Source organism: Desmodus rotundus, chromosome 3 (assembly GCF_022682495.2).
Source record: "Desmodus rotundus isolate HL8 chromosome 3, HLdesRot8A.1, whole genome shotgun sequence".
Lineage (NCBI taxonomy): Eukaryota > Metazoa > Chordata > Mammalia > Chiroptera > Phyllostomidae > Desmodus > Desmodus rotundus.
In genome coordinates this window covers 142,798,122-142,817,625 of record NC_071389.1, presented here as the reverse complement: position 1 = coordinate 142,817,625, position 19,504 = coordinate 142,798,122, and the positions used below count along the sequence as shown (strand labels likewise).

General features: G+C 41.0%; 1 protein-coding gene across 3 annotated transcripts in view; it reads left to right on the top strand.

Moving 5' to 3' along the window:
* Positions 1–19,504, top strand: part of SRGAP1 (SLIT-ROBO Rho GTPase activating protein 1) — a 255,508-nt gene that overhangs the window by 178,653 nt on the left and 57,351 nt on the right. For all 3 annotated transcript variants that reach the window (XM_024576286.4, XM_053921213.2, XM_053921214.2), the window contains exons 7-9: positions 6,090–6,311; positions 8,398–8,499; positions 19,070–19,267. In XM_024576286.4, the coding sequence (XP_024432054.2) occupies positions 6,090–6,311; positions 8,398–8,499; positions 19,070–19,267 (522 nt within the window). The remainder of the gene's footprint in view (positions 1–6,089; positions 6,312–8,397; positions 8,500–19,069; positions 19,268–19,504) is intronic.

The window sequence follows — 19,504 nt, the reverse complement described above, 5'->3', positions numbered from 1 at the left end:
ATCTCTGGCTTTCTATCTTTGGTCCCTTCCCTTGAGTACTATATGATGGCTCCTAGATTTTTATCACCAGCCTCGATCACCTTCCCAGGCTTCGGATTTGCGTATCCATCTGCCTACTGGACATCTCTAACCAGATGTCTAATAGGCACCTGGAATCCTGGAATATAATCCTGGAAAAGCTCTCCAAACAGCTTTTTGTATCCTTTTGCCTCATCATTGTCATCAGCATCCTCCAAACACACAACTTTTCCTTACCATTTTTTTACCCCTCAGAAAATGGCACCACTTTCTACCCATTGAGCAAGCAAAAAATCCAGTTCTCTCAATTCCCACATAGAAATACATCAGTAAATCCTCTCTTCTCTACTTCCTAAATATCCCAAACCTTGCTATTTCTCACCACCTGCACTCCGATTCTCCTAGACAAAAACCTCCTCTCCTCTTGCCTGCTCTTAGGAAGGAGGTTCCTCTGAGACCTTCCAATCAACCCATTCTCTTCCCAAGCAGCCGAAGTGTTAAAATATATAAATCAGGCTTGTCAATCTCTATTTAAAACTTTGCAAAGGCCTCCCATTGCCCTTAGAATAAAATCCAAACTGTTCACCAACACTCTATGTGAACTGGTGCCTACCTGTCACTCAATGTCATGTCCTGCAACTTTCCCCTAGGATACCACGCTTCAGGTGCATTGGCCTTTCTGTTCCCCAGGTCCTTGCAAAGCGTTCTCTTGCCCGGAGCCTTTGTAATCCTGTCTAGGACACTATTCCAGAGCTTTGCGAGACTAATTCCTTCTTTTTCTTCATGTTATACCTGCCAGCTGCCCTATATAAAAGAGCAATACCCCTCTGCCTAGCACTCTAGATTCTTCTGACTTTTCTCTATAGCATTACCACCTGACCTGTATTTATTTGGACTTGCTTTATTCTCTCTCCTCTTGTGATTTGATTCAGGGTAGCTACAGAGATTTGGCCTGGGGATAAATGAGTCTATGGTCGCAGCTCTTCTGAGGAAAGTGACTGTCCATGTGGGTAGGAGCTGCATTAGGCGACAAGTGGTTTGTCCAGACTCCTCAATGGCACAGGCATATGCAGCCTCAGTTCTTCCCGTTTCCTACTTTGTCTTCATTCCTATCACATAGATAGATGTACCATTTTGACCTTTTTGTTGTTGGAGAGAAACTCAAGACAGGTTTTACTAACAGCAACAAGAATTAAACTGTCAGCTCTTGATGGACCTTCAGGAACCCAGACATGAAAGCAGGTGTGTAAAAGCTGCCTGTAAAGTTTAGACATCCAGTTCCATTTTACAAGGTGCCCATGTCTACCAAAATTTGTGTATGGTTTCTAGGATGAGGTACTGAATGGCTGGAGAGGTGGTCCTTTCAGAACTACCCATGGTCACGTGAAATCTGTTTTTGCACTTCAATTTGCTTGGGATACACCATTCTTCAGAAGGATTCAGACAAAGGGTAGACCAGGTCTTCACCCAATACCCATAGCTGTGGAACCATGAAGGTCAAGTTTACTAAAAGCTAGAGATGGGGACCCAGGACAAAAATCACGGCAGCCTCTCAGACGAAGGCAGGAGTGAGAAAGTTCGGGTAGAATACTTCGGCAGTAGAGTTCCTTCCCTCTCCATTCTCATGACAGCTGATTAATTCTGGAGTTCCACAGGGCCTCGTGGCTGCCCTCTAGGCACTTCCAGGGATGTCCTGCAAATGGCATCGGTTCTTACTGGGGACATGTGTGTAGGGCTTGTTCTGTTATGGTAACTCCCGTCTAGGACCAAGCTTTTACCCCGCTAAGGCTTCTCATGCCGTTAATGTTATCTCCCAGAACAGTGGTTACCAGTTTTACCCGACATCATACCCACAAAACATACATCAGCCGACCTCTCAGCCTTTCGGACAACACGAAGTATTTATCACAGTCTTTAACGCCTGGATTTCGTCTTCATTTTTCATACTAATTGCAACCTTTCACCTAAGGAAATTAGCCTACCTTGGTGACTTACACTGATATCTAGTGGAATCTATCTTGGCAGCTCTTAGGATATTTAAAAATAATACACCCTTCTGCTTCCAACATTCTTACCCCAGTTTTAATCCATAATTTAATGTATCCTGACAGAGGGGATTTTTAAATCCATCAGAACAACACTTTTGTTTTCATGAATTATTTTATTGGTTTCTTATGTATTTTCAGCATTGAATGTGCTTGGGTTATAACTCAACTCTTTGTGCAGAAGCTGGCTTTTCATATCATCATTAATAATTCATAAGCTCCATAGAATTACTTTAGGTCTTTTTAACAAAGATCTTCAATCTTAACATATCCAGTGTCATTTTAGCTTCCAGTTTAGAAAAGAGATGATTCTGTATTGGGCCCTATTGTCTTGGGAGACCTTGAATCACAGTTTTATTCCTGTTTCTTGTTTCTTTTCATATTCAGGACGCTAGAAAAACCTAGACTGGAGAAAACACTGCATATCGGAAATTAAAAATCATGCCAATTAAGTGACCTTACAGACTGATAAGCCCCGTAGCTGTCAGAGAAGGAAACTTTACTTCATAGCTCACCACAGACACCTCCTAAGCGTAGCAGTCAAAGTCCGCAAGACACCTGGCCAGGCCCCTGGGTCGGCTACTAAGCCCAGGGGCAGGTCTCTCCCCAACCTGTTGGGAAACTGCAGCAGAGTCGGAGGTCTCTGACTGGGTCCAGACCCACCAGCTCTGCCCGGCAGACCTGGGTATGGAGACATGCACCGGTGCTTCTATGATCTCGGCTTTTACTACCCCCCCCACACCCACCCCCGCCAAAAGCCATCCTTACAAATCTGAAGAATGAACTGTTAGTTCATTCTAGAATATTGAAAACTTAGTATGTATTTTTCAGACCTCTAACTCACATTGCATTTCTTTCTTTTTTTTCTTCCTCTTCCTCCTTTGTTTTTCCTCTCTTCCTCTCTTTTAAGTTGTTGGAAAGAGATTTGTTTTCTGTAGGAGAAGGGTGGAAGGGCTTTGCTTCTTTCCTCTCAATATCAATTTTCACTTAAGTCCCATTGGGATCAGTACTCATAAAATGAAGTAGCTTGTGTGTTATTCTTCATTACAGTCAAGCTGAATCTGTCTGCTTGCAGGAGAGTAGGGTGCTTTGAAGCACTGGTTCAAAGAAATGAAGCCATTTCTTTACAAATTCATGTTTTCATAAAATGAGGTTTTATTGAATGATAGAATTTTTCAGTCCTTCTGATGTGTATAAAACTGCATCACAGAATCTGTATGGATTTTGAGGAGCCAGAGGAATAAAAGTGGACTTTGCTCATCTGAGACTAGAATTTTTTAATTAACTGAAAATCATTCTCTGTATTTGACTGTAGCTGATTCCACTGGAAATGTATTAATGATTAGACTGATTACTGCATTTCACAATTGTATTTTGCTTGTATTTGTAATTGTGATGTGGCTGTAATTGTGATGTGGCAGCTACTTTCTGCTTTTTTTAAATCAAGTAATCTTTAATCAAGTCGATTCTCTTACCTGATTGGGGAAGCACTCCCCCCCCAAAAGATGTTATGGGACCTTTTTATTTTATTGTTTGAGCGCAGTGCTTCTCAAACTTAGGGGGGGGGGAGCGGTTTTAACTTCAGATTCCAATTCAGTAGGTCAGGGGTGGAGCCCAAATTCTGCATTTCTAACCAGCTCCAGGTGATGTTGACGCTGCTGGTCCACAGACCACATTTTGATGGTCTGACTTTAGAATAGATTTTAGAATATGTTTATGTAAAAATTCCAAATTTAGTAATTCTGAAGTTGGAGGGTGAGGGTGAAATGAAATACATTGGCATTTCTAAGGACAGGCCAGTGATTAAACCTGTACCTTCCTGAAGGCAGAGCAGATGGCTCATGTCCTGATGGATGCACCCTTCAGACAAAGGTTGCTTCCTTTGCGCCTCTCTACTGTTCTGGGTAGCAGACTAATGAACAGCTTCTGTTCGAATTCCTTGCAAATGGAGATTATATTTTACTGGGTTCCAGTCTTCATATTACCAGAGCCTAGTAGATTCCCAGGCACCTAATAGATGGCCAGTTAGTGAGTTGGATTCAATCAAATTGAACAATATAGGGATGACCTGGTTTTATATCTTTACAACCACGTTTCCTTTTTAAAAGATTTCTCTTGCTTTTATGTATAAATGTAAATTCCGTCAGTAATCTATAACTGGTCTTGTACAGAGCTCTCTCTATATATTATTAATTTTAGTCTCTTGAAATGCAACAAGAAAAAGTAAATATAAATACAAATTAAAGGTAGTGAAGATTCAAGAATCCTAAAGCTCTTTTATTTCTAGATATAGAAATAAAATTCTATCTCTAATAAGGTCTTTCGCAACCAATTCCTATTTAAGAATTTTATTCTAGGGATAAGAAATAAGGCATTCCCAGACTGTTTTGGCAGATTCAAAACTGTTCTCATTTCTAAAAGAGTACAGATTATTATTGAGTCCTCAGTAAATTAGGCAAATCCGAAATATTATAGTTAGCATAATTGCATTTGAGAAAGATTTCCATAAAACATTGTGTCAATCTTAGTATGCACGGACAAACTTGAATGCTATTTTTTCATTATTTACTTTTAATGTTTGGTTTTGCTTTTATTTTTTAACACTTTTATTAAGCTATTATTCCCATGCCATGCAGTTTATTCATTAAAAACCTACAGTTGGCTTTTAGTATATTCACAGAATTGTGTGTCCACATAACCACCTTTAGAACATTTTCATTACCCCAGGGAGCGATTTTATACGCCTTAGCCATTCCTCCCCAATTTCCTCCCTCCTCCAGTCCCAGGCAACTACCAATCTACCTTCTGTCTCTATAGACTTACCTCTTCTGGACATTTCATATAAATGGAATCATATACTGTGTTGTCTTGTATGACTGCCTTCTTTCACTGAGCACAGTGTTTCATGGTTGACCCATATGGCAGCGTGCATCAGAACTTCCTTTCTTTCCGTGCCTGAATCATAGTTCATTTTGCTTATTCATCAGTTGATGGACACTTAGGTTGTTTGTACTGTTCAGCTATTATTATACAGCTGCTATAAACATTCACATACAGTTTTGTATGAAAATAGTTTTATTTTTTTGTATACATACTAGAAATGGAATTGCCAAGTCATATGTTAACTCTGTGTTTAATCTTTTGATGAGCTACCAGACTGTTGCAAAGTGGCTGCAACATTTTATGTTCCAGTCACAGTGTATAAGTCTTCCAATTTCTCCACATCTCCCCCAGTACTTGTTGTTATGTCTTGTTGACTAGGGTCATCCTAAGGAGCGTGAAGTGGTATCTCACTGTGGTTTTCATTTGCATTTCCCTGATGACTACAGATGTTGAGCACCCTTTCATATGCTTGTGACCATTTGTGTAGTATCTCTTTTTGAGAAATGTCTATTCAGATCCATGGCCCATTTTTAAATTGGGTTAGTTGTCTTTTTATTATTGAGTTGTAAGGGTTCTTTATATATTCTAGATGCAAATCTCTTATCAGATACATGATTTGAAAAAAAATTATTTTCCCATTCTGTGGATTATCTTCTTACTTTATTATGCCCTTTGAAGTAGAGAAGTCTTCAAATCTGATGAAATCCAGTGTGTTCATTTTCTTCTTTTATTGCTTATGCTTTTGATGCATATCCAAGAAAGCATTGCCTAATGCAAGGTCATGAAGGTTTGCCTATGTTTTTTTCTGAGAATTTCATAGTTGTAGCTGTCACATTTAGGTTTTCATTCTTTTCAAAGTAATTTTTATATGTGGTGTTCTTTTAATTTGTAAAATTTTCTGAATTACCATTTGCATTCGATATTATTTTGTATTAGTTTCACATGTGCAGAATAGTGGTTAGACAACCACATACTTTACAAAGTGGTCCCCCTGTTATTTCCAGTACCTGCCTGGCACCATAGCTAGTTATTGAAATAGTATTGACTATATTTCCTATGCTGTCCTCTGCATCCTTGGGACTGTTTTCTAACTACCAACCTGTATTTCTCAATCCCTTCATATGTATTCTTTTAATTTTCCAGTGTTGTGATCTTGGCTACCATGCCAGTCTGAACAGAGCCCTAAGAACATATCTCTCTGCGGAGTATAACCTTGAAACCTCCAGGCATGAAGGCTTAGACATTATTGAAAATGCAGTTGACAATTTGGAGCCCAGGAGTGATAAGCAGAGGTTCATGGAGATGTACCCTGCTGCCTTCTGTCCACCAATGAAGTTCGAGTTTCAGTCTCACCTAGGTGATGAGGTCAGTAATTATTTTAAAACTAACGAATTGTCTCCTCAGTTAAACATTGCTCATCACCTGCTGTAACCAACACTTGGAAGAATTCCCAGTTGTTTTCTCTCCTGCCTTCACATGGGATCACATACTAGTAAGATCAGCCTTTGATACCACCTTTTAAAGCAAGGATTAAATAATCGGATGCCTGCGCAGGCCAAACAGGTTTATGTGCAGCTCAGTTGGGTGTAAGCACGGAACTGTCCTGGGTTAGTTGAAAACTTCTTCCCCTCTACCTCAACATATTCTAATTTAAATTCAGAACAAAACATTTTGCTGGCCCCATGGAATCTATCTGAAGACCTCTTGTAACCCTGTTTTAAAGATCCCCATAAAGAAAAATAATTGTAAACGGCAAGAAAATGGGAAAGAGGGAAAAATTGCAAAACATTTTTTAACATTCCATTTGACATCAAATTGGTGAAGTAAGCATTAGGAATGATATCTCTTTATATGAATTTACTTTTCATCCTATTTTCTCAAGGGAAGAAAATCCATTGAAACTATTTATGAGTTACAATGGTATATTTTACTGTCTGTGGACTGGGGAAAACAAGAAGAGCCAATTAATGGAGCATGCTCTATAACACTTGATGGCCCAGCCATGCAAACAATATTCATGCATTAAAAATCCAATTTTAGCTTATCATAGTGACAGTATGTTTTTTAAAATTGATGTAATTATACTACCCAAGGCGGATTTTTTTAATGCCGTAATTTTTTCTGAAACACCTAATGTGAAGACTTGTAAGATATATATGTTCGTACCTGCTCATTTCTGATCTAATCTTATTTTTGCTTGATTTGATGGAGTGAAATACTCAGTTAGAAATGGTAACCATTTTTTATAACAATAGCACATGAATTTGACAGGCAACTGGCTTATGCTACCTGGACTTGTTTCTCCAAGGGGTTGTTCTTTTAATTTCTCAACTATGGGTATGTCAAACATGCAGGGTGGGGGGAAAGTAGGTTTACAGTTGTGAGTACGTGAAACACAGTTTATTCTTGTGATATATTTTATTAATTATTGTATTATTGTCCATGTGAACAACTGTAAACCTACTTTTACCCCAGCCTGTACAATGACAAAATATCACAGACAGGTGACTTCAATTGGGTTAATAGTTTTTACCTTTTTTTAATTAATATTATTTTAATAAAGTAAGTCTATTGCCTTTTTTATTTTTTTTAATGGCCAGCATCGCCAGGGAGCAATAATCTCTGATGTTTTGGAGACCCCATAAAAGAAATCTTCATCTGCCGAGAGTATTTCTATGACAAGAAAGAAAAGAAGGAATTGTTTCTGGCATAATTTTAATATAATTAAAACATTCTAATTTGACCTTATTTATAATTGAGAACATGGCCAAAATATCTCTCTGACAAAGTGTAAAATAAGTGGCCTCTTGAAGTGCAGGGTGACTCACGTTGTTTGCCTGGCATTGGCGAGGCAAGCCGTGGTCGAAAGATGTTGAGAATGGCTATTCACGGTTTTTTGAGGTTTCACTGTTCCAGGCAGTGTTCTAAGGGATTTGTGTGCATTATCTCATTTCATTCCTACAACAACCTTGTGGCACAGAAACTCTTATTATGCCCATTTTATAGATTAGAAAACTGAGGTTTGGTAACTTACCACAGTCACCCAGCTGACTATAAGCAGCAGGCTCTGCTGCCTGCCCTGTTGTGCCCGGATGTTCCATTTGGACCATGCTTCACCCTCTGTCGTCTGCCTGATAGTCATTAAGAATTCCACGAGTGAGACGTTAGCATCAGAGCTCCGTCTCCAGCAACTGCCTCATTCTTAGAACGATGCTCCTGCAGCTGCTCTCTTTCCAGTCATATCCAGGCCGTGCAGCTGCATTCTGCTCTTCCCACTTACGTAACCAGTTCATATTTAAAGCTGAGGTTTTGAGAAGGCTATTAAAAGTAGATATGTAATTGGAAATCTTGGGATCGGCGTGATTCATGCAGCATTTAAATAGGAGAGCCATCCTTTGGAGGCTGGCTTGGTGGTTCCCTGCTGTAACTATGGCTTCTGATTCCCCGTCAGGTGTGTCAGGTCAGCGCTCAGCAGCCGGTCCAGGCGGAGCTCATGCTCAGGTACCAGCAGCTGCAGTCCCGACTGGCCACTCTCAAAATCGAGAATGAGGAGGTGAGCATGCTTTCTGCCCCACGAGTAATTCTAATGTCAACTGGAAGACATTTTCACACAACCAGGCATATTTAACATTCTAAATGCAATCACTTCATCATGCATTTTCAGCTAAATCAGGGCTCCTAAAACACTCTTTGTAGAGGATAAATGCAGATTCTGTATTCTACCATAGATGAGTACTTTGCCAGGGATTCACTGCATACACATGGAATCGATAGTTCACACTAAAAACTGCTCCGATAGGTTATCAAATTCAACATTTGTGTCCAAGAATATACAATAATGTGTGGCACGGAAACTTTGATGGGTGTGTTCATTTAATCATAACTTTTGAAATTAGTACTTTTTATGCTTTTTGTATTCTGTAGGTTTTTGGGACTGAACAAGGCATTACTGATATAATTCGTACAAAAATCATTTTAAAATAGTACTTGAATGAAAATAGAAACTGTTTATTTGCTGACATTAATGGATTTAAATGTATAGAACATAAAATGTGAATTATAAATATATGATGAGCCAGAAAGCAGTCATACTATTCAGCTGCCTCTTTCTGAAATGAATTTAATTGGATCTATGTTCTCCTAATAAAAATATGAATCACAAATGTTTCTTGCATTATCATGGCTCTCAGTTATAATTTATAGGGACCCAAATCAAATTTATGTGTTGGAAGTTTACTTATTGATCAGGTTTCAGTAGCTGCAGTCATAATTAAATCTGTGTTCAGATGATATTATCAAGAATCTCTGTTTTCATCACTTTGAAGTGATACCTTCAGGTGTGGGGGTAGGAGTTTCCTCCCCGCTGCCGCGTATTGGGAGAGCCAGGACTACTTGGTACCTATGGCTTGCCTCCTCACCCATTCCAGCACTTCTCTCTCTGAAAGAGGATCATTGGCCTGACTTGTCATGCATACTTCTGCACCAGCCCTTACATCCAAGAAATGGGATTCTCTCATTGGTCAGCCTAGATACTGTACCCACCCATAGAGCCCTTTGATTGACAGCCCCAACAGAAATATCTATTTCTAGAGACAATTCCCCAAAGTAAAGAACGTGGAACAGAAAAAAAAAAACAATGAATTTTATCAAAATTCACTTTAGTGCTCTCCTTTATTTCACTCCCACTGGGACGTTTTGAGCTATGTGAATGTGTGTGTATTAGTATTTAAAAAGACTGATGTGTTTGAAGACCAGTATAGTTTGGTCAAAACCCATTGCAGCTTTCTGGCTTCCATTCTTTTCAGAAGAACCAAGCCACCCCTTATTCAAACATGTGTATTTAAGATGTAACCAGTGGGATTAGGACTTGGATCTCTGTGTAAAGCCCCACAAATGAGCCTTTCCAAAGGAAGGCTGTCACTCTCCTTCAAGTGTTCCAGAGTTGAGGCATGAGGGTTTGAGCAAGGCATTGCAAAACATTCATCTAATACAGTTACTGGGTCCTACTGAACTTACAGTTTGTGTGTGACTTCTACTTTTTTTTTTTTTTAATGCAAGTCTTCCTGCTGTTCTAATTGGAAAAATTCTCCAAACTCTAGGAAAATAGTGTGTTATACACAAAGTCAATACTGGCAGCCCACAGACCTGTTTCATTTGGCTCCTGCAGTTCTGGCCTATTAAAAACAGGGCAGACGGCGACTCTGGGCCTGCATTGCCCCATGAAGGGGAGAGCCGGACTATTTAAATTCCCTTGCCATAGTCGTTCAGTTCCTGACTTCCTTACATTGGACTTGTGCATTTATGTTACCTCTCTGGCCTCCACAGACCTCTCTGAGTATGTAACATTTTATGTATGTCCCTTTGGGCATAAATTTGGAGAAGCCCACTGCCCATATAAACTGATGAGGCAGGCAGCACTTCCTGAGGGTTAATTTGTAAAAATTTACTGTAGACACAAATGAATTGGTCTGTCCTGATAGTTCCTGTGAGCATGACTGCTGGTTTATGATTTGTTGTATGGAACAGATGCACTGTAGTGGAATGGGATTCCCAATGAAAATAATATTTAAATTGGATTTTTGGAAAATATTATATTTTTGACAGTCAGTAGATTTCCGTAGGTATATAGAAGGAGGAACATGTTTCAACATATTTCAAGGTACTCTGGGAGAACCTTGCTTTCCCAGAGCAGTTTGGTTATCACCCAGGTTCTCCTTGGGGATGAGCTGTGGGTGAAGCTGAAGTCAGTGATAAGAGGCCTGGAGAGCCCACCTAAGGAAATTGGATACTGTGGGTCAGTTCAGTTCGGTATCGTACAGTACCTATTTGTCGAGCAACTCCTACATTCCACATATTTTGCCAGGTACGGAGAGTAGAGAGGTGAATAAGTTAGTATCTGTCTAGCATAAGAACCAGACTGTAAGAAGTCATTTATACAATGTGAGATATAAGAGCTATAACTTGGGAACAACATAGCAGCCATTGCTGATTTGGAGTCCTGTGTAGCACTTTACTGTAAATGAAGAACTCGCCTCTCAACCTCCCATAATAGGACAGAAAATTGACACATAGGTATCAAGCCAAAATATATTCAATACCAGTAAAGAAGCATGTATAATTCTATATAACTCTTTGCCTCTGCACAAAAATATGCACACTCATAAAGTCCAAATTGTACTAGCAGGGGCTCAGTTACCTACAAATAATTTTGACTGCTGTAAAAAGATCAAAGTTGAGAGAATTTCATCCAAATTTACAAAAGAATGGACAGTGCAGTTCGGTAAGTCCCTGAACCTTTTCACCAAATCTTACACAACGACAAGTAATGGGAACCATTTGAAGCTGTAGGAAGCCTGCTTCGAAGGGTTTCTATGCTAAGAGCCCTTTGGTTATATTAACTTTGTTTGCTTTACAGTGCTTGATTTTTAAAAAATTAGTTGTTATTTAAAAATTGAAAATGCTAAATAAAAATATTGATTTCTAGCTTCTAAAAAATTAGAAAGTCTTGTTATACTAGACCTACATTTCTGCAGGATGATAGCCTGCTTGAGCTGAGCAATAGATGCTTCCTTAGACACAGCGCGTTTGCTGCCTTTTTGCCATGCTCCCCGCTCAACCCACTTGCATCATTTTCATTACTCCCTTGGCCTTTGAAGATATTTGAGTTTGTAGCACCTGCCTTAAAGAATAGAAAGCAGTAGCATTTGTGAAATGACCTCAGTATACTCATAAATAGTAAAAGTTGAAAGAAAGATTTGAGAACGGCTTGATTAAATTTGTGGTGGTTGCAGATTCATAATAGATTGTGACGTTCATTTTCACTTTACAACTTTCCATTTGCCTGCTGAACCTTTTAAAATGAGCTTTCTGTTTCATTCTGCTGCAAACTTGCATCACTGGTACCTCACTCTTGCAATTCCCACTTCCAGTCAGTCAGCCAGTCAACAAACACTAGTGTCCACCAGGTGTTGTGCACCTAGAAATAGATCAGGGCCTGCTTTCCACACAACTTATTCCCAGCTTTTTTCATGTTCTTTTCCTTACTTCAAAGAATAACTTTTCATGTGAAACATTAATAAACATCACTTTGAAAGACAGCACTTTAAAAGCAACCTAAGTCTAAATGATCATTTCTACCTATAAACATTTTCCAAACTTTTTCCAAGCTAATGTTACACAGTCTTGTCCATTTTCTTACAGTTTACTCTTCACCTCTGTCATAGGGATTTCAGTTTAGAAGTCATCCCTCTTGTTTCTTCCAAAGCTGGCCTCTGGAGTGACTCCCTGAACCCTTTTCTCAGGTTCCTCTTTCCTTCCTTTACTCTACACAGCCAAGGAAAAGGAAAATGAACTGCATAACTAGAGGAATTATGCCTTTCAATTTTTTAGCACAGTCTTAGTTTTAAGTAGCTTGTCCCATTTTCAGACCATTTGTCCCAATATTTGGTCCAGAAAATAGAGTTTTATAAGCATGTCACTTCTGTGCTGTGACTAAAATCTCACATATAAAACAAGTCCCTCTTACATTATAGATTTATCCCCCTGAAAGGAATGGAAAAGACAGAAGCCTGTGATTCCTCAATTAATTTGCAACAAGATTTAATGAACTGAGAGCCCCAAGTAAATTTTCCTAGCATCACTTAAAATCTTCCCCCAACAGTTTACTAGGGAGTATTTCACAGACTGTTCCAAAAATGCATTCCTTACACAGGATATTTTCAACAATGATGAACAAGATTTTAGACAAACACTTGGTACCATTTTTATGGCATGGGTAATTGATGAAAGTAAGAGATATTTTGGTTATACCATAGAAAAATTACATTTCCCTTCCAATTTTCCTGTAGTACCTACCAGTGGCTGCTGTAAAGTCTCAAGTCATGTAAATCAGTGAGTGATCAGCCCCTTATGGACAGTTGTCAAATTCTTTTAAGACTTGGTATAAGATGTGGGGCTTGATAACCACCAACTTATAATTGCTGTCTCTGATGGTTTCTGTGGCTTTTACTTCATTTTTACTTATTTAAGTATTTCTTACTCGCCTGCAACCTTCTGCTGATGAGGGGAGCGGGAAAAGCCGAAGTACAAGGTAACTGCCACTCATTCCTTAAATGATGGCGTCATCTTGGCCAAAACTGAAAACAGGATCAACTGCCTTTCACTGAAAACACATATTTTTAGAAGCAACGTGCATAAGTACTATAGGTATGTATCGTTTTTCAACTGAGCTTTAACTCACTGAAGGGAGGGCCTTGATCCAGAAGGATATCAGGCAGAATGAGGAGAGGTTCTAGAAAAGCTCTAAATGTGAGTCATGAGGTAAGGTACCCCCAAAGAAGATGGCAGAGACCACGAGGACTGTCAGCAAAGAAACCACACATTGTTGGTGTGTGCCGGACACTTCTTTGGCATCTGTGGATTTGAAAGGAGGAGGATTTCAACTTCCGCCATTCCTTCAGTGAACTTTTTGGGTAGCCTGCTGTGTTCCAGGCACTGTGCTAGTGACTAGAGATATAAAGATTTACAGGCTGCCCCTGACCTCAAGTTGCTCCCCTGATTAATGGAAAACATAGTCCTCTAAACAGTGTGGTAGGTGCTTATGAGAACCATTTGTCACAACCATTGGCTTCATGCTCCTTGGACCGCATTCAGTATCACATCCATTCAGGTGGGTCATTAAGTCAGAGTTGGAGGACAACAAGCTTTGTGAGACACAGCGGACGGCAGGATGTTGTTCAGAGAGCCGTGGGCAATGATCACTGGATTAAGGTATATTGTTGCTGAGAATGAATGATGTTCGAAAATCAGGAAAGCTTGGTGTTTATAAACATCCCCTTAAGTGCAAGTACATAGATGATGAGTGTGAATTCCTCTGGAAAGATGGTAGACCCCTCCCCCAAATGGACTGTTTTTCCAGGTCGGGTAACACCTTGGCCAGCATAGACAGGGTCACTAGCATCTGTACCCCCTGTTGGGTACCAGAAGTGAGGGGGGGCCATGGCAAGGAGCTCTGACTCTGATCCTGCCTGCTATGGCCTGTGCTGCCTAGAGGCGTCTGCATCCTCAGCTAATTAATTACAGCATTTATCCAATCTCTCTGTGTGTGCATGTGTGTATGGTCCCCTTCTGCTAATTTGTAACACATCTGGAATGACACAGTGCTGTAACCGACATGCACCCAAGGTCAGTGATGGGAAGCAGTAAGTAGATAAGTGAGGAGGGAAGGCAGTCCTGGGGTCGCCTGCACAAGTGGCCTGATGGGTGTCAAAGGACAAGTGGGCCTGCACCACACGCGTGGTGCAGGACACAATGCTGTAAGACAGCAACGTTCAACCTGCGTGCTGCAAGAATTTTTAAAACATGCAAATAGCTAACTATTTAGTCAGGGGCACTGACCTCTTTTCCTATAGATTGTCAAATAAAAAAATGACGACAACCAACACAACGATATCCATCCAGTGTGAATGAATCAAAATTATGCCTTTTTTTGGGGGGTACACCACAGAATTTTAATAATTAGTTTATGTGCACCATGAGATGAATACGGTTGAAAATCACTGCTATAAAATAATGTGGTATGTGTTCAGTTGGGTTCCCCAAAAGATCACGTTCACATGCGTGGTGCAGGCCCACTCGTCCTTAACACCCATCAGGCCCCTTGTGCAGGCGACCCCCAGGACTGCCTTCCCTCCTCACTTATCTACTTACTGCTTCCCATCACCGACCTTGGGTGCATGTTGGTTACAGCACTGTGTCATTCCAGATGTGTTACAAATTAGCAGAAGGGGACCATACACACATGCACACACAGAGAGATTGGATAAATGCTGTGATTAATTAGCCTAATTCATAATATGACCTTATCTGAAGACAGGTCTTTAGAGTGGCCCCTAATCCAATAAAACCGTGTCTGTATAAAAAGGAACATTTGGACACAGAAACACAGAAGACAATGGGAAGAGACCTAGAAATGGCCATCCGCAAGCGAAGGAGGTAGTCTTGGAACAGATTCCCCCTCACAGCACTCAGAAGGAACCTTGATCTCAGACTTCTGGCCTCCAGAACTGTGAGGCAATAAACCTTTGTTGTTTTGGCCAACCAGCCTGTGGGACCTTGTTACGGCAGCCCTAGAAATCTAATAGTTTGTTTGGAGAATGAAACAACCACTGAGACAACTTTCTTGTTTTCTCCAATGATTGCAGTGTCCTGGGAGAAAAAAGGCAAAAACCCATCCACAGAAGCCAGCAGAAGTCACCTTTCCCAATCATTTGCCTCGATCGTTATCTCCGGGTCCTCGCCACCCGGGCATGCCCCCAGTGCAGTACGTTCTCCGGGTTGTTTGTCATCCCTTTTCACGCTTCTGGCCTCTCCTTCTGCTAAACCCAACTGCGTTTTCCTGCAGCTAATGGAGAGTCGTTGCAAGTTCCATGCTAGCTGTTTCATGTTTGCCTCATTATCTTCTCCCTTGTGACTTATTAACACGACTTGTGTGTGTCAGAAGCTAGTGTTACTCTTCGTCAAGAGCATCCCATGGGATAATACATAGTCCCAACCATCATGTCTGGTGTTTTCTGCTACATCTTTTATTTTTCCTGACATTCTAAACCTAACTGTAATGTAACACTCTTGTTCTGAGGAGGAACTGAGAAAAGAAGAACAGTGGTGTTGACGATGACAAGAAATTACCTGGCAGATACTGGGTCCACAGTAGGGTCTACAATAGGTGGGCCTGTTACCAAAGGCTTGGGTGGGCGTGGATCCTGCCTGGTCCCTGGGCTAATGGTACTTCCTCCAAGACTTTAGTTGGTTAGTATGGTGCTGGGTCAGGAGTCCACTTCAGGGTCCACAGTTGGTCCCACAAATAGCAGGTGTATTACTAGGTTCTCAAACAGGTGTGGCACCTGCCAGGCCACTGGACATGACCCTGGCATGCAGCACTGGCCTCAGACCGCAGCTGAGCGTGTGTTGATGGACTGGAGCCAGGTTACAGGGATGCTTCATGATCCAACGTTGGACCAAGGTTGGTGGGCCTGCCACTAGGAGTACGAATGGGCTTGCCTTTTGTTGTGTCCCCACGCAGGCATGACTGCTCATGGGTCACTGCCAAGAAGTATTGGAATCAAGTTACAGGGCTGCTTTATTATCCACAAATGGACCAAAGTTGGCAGGCCTGTGTCCAGGGCACAGACATACATATCTCTGCCTGGTACCTCTTCAAGAGAACTGCTTCTGGACTGCAGCTGAGCTTGTCTGGAGCCAAGCTATGGAGCTACTGCAAGATCTACGGTCAGAGCAAGATTGGTGGGCCTTCTTCTGGAAGCATGGCTGGGCATGCCTCCTGTCAGACCCTTAGGTGAGCAGGACTACTGGACTACAGCTGGGAGGGGCGAGAGCAGAGTTACAGCACAACTTCAAGATCTGCCCTTGGACCAGAGTCAACAGGTCTGCCTCCAGGAGCATGCACAAGTGTGCCTGCTGGCAAGTCCCTGGGCAGAGGAGAACACTCCCAGACCAGGGCTAAGAAGGACTAGAACTGTGTCAAGGTCAGCAGTCCTCTTACCTAAGACCCAAGTGGATGGGACTCCTCTTGGGTCCCTTGGTGGATGGAGTCCGTGGCAGGACCAAGGCCAAACAGAACTGTAGCTGAGCCCACAGGGGGACAGGGCTGTTTCTGGGCCTGTAAAAGGACCACTGTTGGCAAGCCTGCCACCTGGGCACAGGCGTGCTTCCTCAAATCAGCCCTTCCCAGTCTTGGACTCCACCAGGTTTTGCAAGCTCCTGCCTGGATCCCAGAGCTCCCACAGATGCACTTTCGTCCATGAATGGCTGCCATATTTTTGTTGCTGTGGGAAGAGATGAGCAGGGGACATCCTATTTTGCCACCTTGCTGATGTCACCTCCAGGGTGGTGATTCTTTTCATTTAGCCAATAAATATATAATCATGACTTTAATAACTTGCTATATGGTTTCGTTTAAATGATCTTTATATGTCTGCTTCCTACAATAATGGACTGAGTCACTCAGCTGATTTCTTCACATTTCACTATCCAGGACAAGGTGCATGGCCAAGCCTGAAGCCCGTGACACAGGGAACCATGTGTTTATAAAGAGAAGAGCATCTGATATTTTAATCAGAAATAAAATCTGATGATTCCGAACTATGAATAGCCCTAATGGTTTGGAAAAATAAACAAACATTCTTTCTGGAGGATGATAAGCTCACTCTAGACTTCAAATAATTCTACAAAGCAAAGATAACTAGGCACATGAGGAGACAAGAACACAGGATAGCCAGAAGCAACATGAGACAACAGGCATACCGTACTTTGCCATATATAGTGTACATTTTGTTGCCCAAGGTTTTGAGGGAAAGATAAGGATGTGCATTATACATGGGTGTAATGAGTACTTACCATGTGTGTGGTAATGGTAGGATACTCCTGTGTACAATGCACACAACTAGGCGGGTGTGCACTGTACACGGGAGCACGTTAAACACAGCAAAATAGGGTAACTATAGAAACTCCAAATATTGGGATTTTTAGAAACAAACTATAAAAGAGCTGCTGACTGTGAAATAACACATTTGAAAGTGAAACACATAGAAATTTTAAAACTGAGAAATACAATAATCCAAATTAATAAATCAGTGAATGGTTTTAACAGCAGATTAGATACAGCTGAAGAGTGAATTATCAACATGGAAGACAAGCCCGAAGAAAATAAAATGCAGCATGAAAAACAAAAGGTAGAAATGTGAAGAGAAGGGTAAGCAATATAGAGAATACACTGATATTTAGCATACTAAGTAAACACCCAGAGTGAAAAGTGATAAAAAAGAAAGCAGAGACAATATTTGTAAAGATAAAGCCTGCAAGTTTATCAGAGATTATGGAAAACATCACACAATTCGAGAAGCCCCCCCGCAAGTTCCAGGTAGATTTTTTTTTTAATTATTACATAGAAACCTCATGGTGTGAAACTAGAAAACTTTAAAAGCAGGTGGAGAAAGAAAACAAAGTTCATTCAAAATAGTGATAGATTGGCAGCAAACTTCTCATTTATCAGGAACAAGCCACAAGAAAGTACAGTGATATGTTTAATGTATTGAAAGTAAATAACTGCCAACTAGGAAAAATATATTTCATAAATGAAGGTGAAATAAAACATAATGTCACATGAGTAAAAACAGTTCAATACCGCAGACTCATGCTAGAATGAATTTCTAAAGGAAGGGTGCTCTTAAAATTATAAGGAGTAGGATCAAAAAATGTAAAATATATGGATAAAGCTAAATGAGTACTGACTATATGTAACAACATTTATGTGTGTGTAAAACATTAACTATATTGTCTTATCTAAATATACACAAATATTTGCATGTAATAATACTTATAAAAATAGCATGTAATTCAGGAGAAGTCAATGGAGATAGGTGTTCTAAACTGTACACTGTCTGGGAAAAGGGTAATGTTATCAGTTTACATTAGACTTTGGTAAGCAAAGTGGAGTACAGCCTAACTGTGGAAAATAAATGTGGGAGGTGAGTTAACCAGCTCCTAGAAGATGGTGTAGGACACTATCTTTATTGCCATGAGATAGGAAAAATATTTCTTTAATAACACAAAAAGCACTCATAAAGGAAAAGAGCAGTAACTTATTACATTAAAATAAGAGGCTGCCCTGAGCAGTGCGGCTCAGTGGGTTGGGCGTCGTACACAGAGCTAAAGGTCGCCAGTTCGATTCCCAGTCAGACACATGCCTGGCTTGGGGGTTTGGTCAGGGTACGTAGGAGAGGCAACCGATGGATGTTTCTCTCCCTCTCTTTCTCCCTCTCTTCCCTTCTCTCTAAAAATATATAAATAAGATACTCAAAATAAATAAAATCTTTTAAAAAATGTAATTGAGAGAGCACCCAGTGATACATGAGATTTATAAGGACTCAAATATAACGTGGTGTCCTCCTTCGGATAATTTTGAAGAAGGCCCTTTTTTAATGCTCGTGACGTGGGATATTGTTTACCTGTCTCTCTCGTCTCCGCCTGACAGAATGGATTCTCACTGCATGCTTGGGGGATGTGCAAAATGCGCACTAGTGTGAGAAATATGTGCCTGTTCCCAGGTTAAGAAAACGACCGAAGCCACCTTGCAGACGATACAAGACATGGTCACCATCGAAGACTATGACGTCTCTGAGTGTTTCCAGCACAGTCGCTCCACAGAATCCGTGAAGTCCACCGTCTCCGAGACCTACCTGAGTAAGCCCAGCATCGCCAAGAGAAGAGCAAACCAGCAGGAGACCGAGCAGTTCTACTTCATGGTGCGTCTGTCGCCTCCCCAGCCACCCTTAGCACTCACATCCGGGGTCCCCAGACGCTGCTTCTGGAGTCCCGTTGCAATCACCTGGGGTTCTTCATTGGAGTGGACTCCTGCCTTCCCTCGGAGTTTCTGATGCAGTCGGCCTGGGATGGGGTTTAAGAGTTAGTACTTTGTAAAAGCTCCTCGGGTAATTCTGATGTGCAGGCATATTTACACAGGACTGGGCTAAAGGAGAACT